The following is a 3,785-nucleotide window of genomic DNA, read 5'->3' on the forward strand; positions in this document are numbered from 1 at the left end:
TGATGATGAGGATGATGATGATGATGATGATGATGATGATGTTGATGATGATGATGATGAGATGATGATGATAATGATGATGGAGACCAAAGCGAAACACAAGTCCTGTTGAATAGACTGTCCACCATCATACCATCTTTAAGAATGCATCTTGCAATTTCGAAGTGCAAAATCATGCTTCAAAACGTGCAGTTTCTCGACATACCCCTTAGAATTCAGGGAAAAACACTGGATATGGTGGAAAATTTTATATACTTCGGTACTTGTATTAGCTGTGATGGAAATGCGTCGGATGAAGTCAGCGCAAGAATATCAAAGACGCGTTTCACATTTGCTGATATGAGTCACTTGTGGCATCAAAAGACATCTCACTAGATCATAAGGGTCGCGTGTATTAGGCTACAGTAAGACTGTATGAGTGTGAGACATGACTTCTGTGGGCAGATGATGTGAGGTCTCTTCAGGTTTTTGACCACCGATGCCTCAAAAGCGTTGCTGGTTGTGGATGGCGTCAGGATGTTAGTAATGAGATGACTAGAAAACAGGTGTGTGGTTGGGTAACTGGCACTCTAATCACCGAGAACATCCAGCATCATCAGCTGCGGCGACTCGGCCATGTGCTACGCATGTCGAAACACCGTCTAACGAGGCGAGTTTTGTTCTTTGTGCCTCCTTCGGGATCGCACAAACTGCAAGGTGGACTACGTACGCATTGGTAAGAGGGCGTTACGCCTTTCAGGATGGTGTCACCGTGATCCCGCCCGTTCAGGATCGCACAAACTGCGAGGTGGACTACGTACGCATTGGTAAAAGGATGGTGTCACCGTGATCCCGCCCGTTCTTGGCTAACTACATTGCAATTAATAGTCTTCTTGCTGTCCGTTTCCTTTCAGATTGTCTGTTTGAGCGCTTGGAGTTGTAGGCACCCCAGAACACTTGACATAGGCTGGCACTGGGTCTCCTCCCTCACCTACGTTTTCCTCTTCTTTTCACTCTAGCGCTTTAAGCATAATTAGACGAACCTTATGGTTGTATTGCAGTGAACCACCAATGTCAACACTGTACGATCAGTACGTCAACCTCTTCGGCCATATCTCAGTAATTTTGAGGGCTGAAATGAACCATAGATTTACTCATTTTGGCATTCAGATTTTAGCTCGCCCAACACTGGCGCCACTTGAAGGTTTTCATTCAGTTTATCGGTGGAGAACTGAAGTATTGATGTTTAGGCGAATGTCATCGAGTAAAGGATTCAGTTGTACCAAGCTTGAGCACTTCGTTATAACAGCACAGTCTAATGTCTTTACGCAGTGACACATATTTATGGGTTTATTTTGTTGAGCGATGACGCGTGAGCCCAAGACACCAGTGAGCATCGAGATGTTCTTTCTTTTTTTCACGTTGTCCAGTGTATCTTCATCAGACACTGCTATTTACTCGGTTAGCACGATGGTAGACAATAACCGAGCCGTTTGTAGGGTACTGGATTGCCATGTTGCTGTCAACGATGATGAGGTTGAATACAACGTAGCTTTGCCGGTGATGATGATGATGATGCTTATGATGAATGTTGATGTGCATGGACGATGTCATGGCCAGAAACTTCAGGCCAGTGTTTGGTTTAACAAACAAATAACGAAGTAGACAGGTATTACCACCGACTGAACGTTAAAAGTGAAATCACTTGAACCGAGTGATAGGTAATATAAGTTCTACATCACCGTGGAACCAATGCAAGTTACACATTTCGACACTCTATATCGCTAGGTCATCCTGTGTCACTCGCGCTGAAGTATAATTTAATCTTTGAAGGGCACAATGTATTTGGCCAGTTTTTGATCAATAGTTTCCCCTAACTGTGTGCTTAATATTCCGTTACTTTTTATCTTCTCCCCAAAAGAAAGAATACGATAAAAAGTGGAAAGCCAAACGGGAGGCTCTGAAGCGTTACGAGGCGCTGGATGAACAACGAAAACAGATGAGACAAAGTAGGTCTTTGTTTCACCACGTTTGGTTTTACGATTCACAAGTTGGCTCCGGACTGGAAATATTCTTCCCATTTGACTATGACGACTTGATATGTCGACCACTTTGGAGCTTTAGTTTGGACGAAGTCTGCATACATCCAGCTAGTAGGACTATTCATTTTAGTCTCTGAGGTACATTACGGGTTGGTCTCTNTCTCGTGTCCAAACCAAGACGACTACGCAATCGGGCCTCAGCAGCCCTTAGTCCACCTATCTGGGCGTTCATATCACCAGCAACCACAACGATATCTGGGCTTTTAGTCTGCTGTATAAGATTATCTAGAGCGTCATAGGAACTATCCTTGGCAGATCCAGGGCTACAGTTAGTTGGGGCGTAAGCAGACACAATAAACAAGGTGCGATGGACCTCACTCACACTAGATTCTCTCACAGATGTTGCGCAGCGAACCGCACAGAAGCGACCATCAATGGGTATCCAATCAAGTAGAGATTATCTCGCTCGGTCACTCAATACAATACCCACCCCAGCATATCCAGCCGCAGCGGCCTCTGCATCACCAGAGGTGCACAGTCCGAAATCTAGAAGATGGCGGGGGGCAGTCAGTTCGATCACAATGTTTGCGTCCTGCATCCTTTTTTTCTGACAGACAACACACATCGATGGAGAGAAAATCCAGCGTACGAGCGAGAGCCACCTGTTGACCTGATTGCTTCGGTGTGCGAACTTTGGAGGCGGCTAAGTAGATAGAAGTTTGGAAACAGACTTCGAAGCGTTTAGGGTTGCAACTAAACTCGGACGTACAAAAGCTGCAGCTGAGTGTGATACAGGGCAAGAAAAAAGGTCAGTTCTGGCGCTAGGACTTGCGGAGAGAGTACTCAAATTTGGGTGGGGTAAGATTACATCGCTATCATCAACGGTGACGAAGTCTTGTCAGCCATCTACAGGCCATTCAACATGTCTTCAAAGACAATCCAACTCTACGTTCGTGTGGTTCCAGCCAAACTAGAACAGACATATCCAAAGTGGATGTTCAGGATGTGACACTTAAGAAGTAGAATACATAAAACGAAAAAACCGAACCAAAGACTTACTCTGGTCACAGGATCATGCAGCAGATCATAATAATCTTTAAGCTGCTGAAATTCCTCCTCTGGGAGAGATGTAAAATTAGAAAAATACGAACTTACTTGCTTTCGGGTTGTTTGCATTTTTGTCGGGGTGCAATTCGCGAGCTTTCGTTTTGTATGCGCGTTTAAGATCTTTTGCTGAACAGTCCTCCTTAAGACCAAAGAACGCGTAGAGATCGACGTCCATAACAAGGGGGAATAGCGAGACTGCCACAGTATTGTAAATGGAAGCGGGCTTCTATCTCCACCCGCTGGAGCAAATGAACTGGGAAAACGATTGTGTCCAGAAGTCCGATAGTTACATCGAACCAATCCCAGAAGATCAGCAAATCAAACGGAAGATATAGTATTTCGTAGCATTATGTTTCCTAAAAAACACAATATACAGTACTAATATGTTACTCCTGCTCTCTTTTGATGAGCTTGCCAAGCCAACCAATCCCTACAAGGACACCGTACGCATATCCTTCTTAAATGATCCGCTCGAAGTTATTCTATACGAAGTCGTATTTGCTAGTGGTACCAATGAACGGTTTTTCTGCCGTTTTTCTGAGTGCGGACCTCGAGATGGGACACATCAATGGTTAGATATATGACTGATGCTGAAAGGGTGCTGTAGCACCCTTTCGGTACCTAGCTGCCATACCACCCGAAGGAACAACGAAGGGT

General features: G+C 44.7%; 1 protein-coding gene across 1 annotated transcript in view; it reads right to left on the minus strand.

The window, feature by feature from the left end:
- Positions 1-3,500, minus strand: part of T265_01909 (hypothetical protein) — a gene marked incomplete at both ends in the record, with an annotated part of 22,809 nt that extends 19,309 nt beyond the window's left edge. Inside the window, 2 exons of the mRNA XM_009166035.1 lie at positions 2,512-2,613; positions 3,081-3,500. Of these exons, the coding sequence (XP_009164299.1) occupies positions 2,512-2,613; positions 3,081-3,197 (219 nt within the window). The remainder of the gene's footprint in view (positions 1-2,511; positions 2,614-3,080) is intronic.
- Between the last annotated feature and the right edge of the window lie 285 nt (positions 3,501-3,785).

Source organism: Opisthorchis viverrini, assembly GCF_000715545.1.
Source record: "Opisthorchis viverrini unplaced genomic scaffold opera_v5_21, whole genome shotgun sequence".
In the NCBI taxonomy this organism is placed as follows: Eukaryota; Metazoa; Platyhelminthes; class Trematoda; order Opisthorchiida; family Opisthorchiidae; genus Opisthorchis; species Opisthorchis viverrini.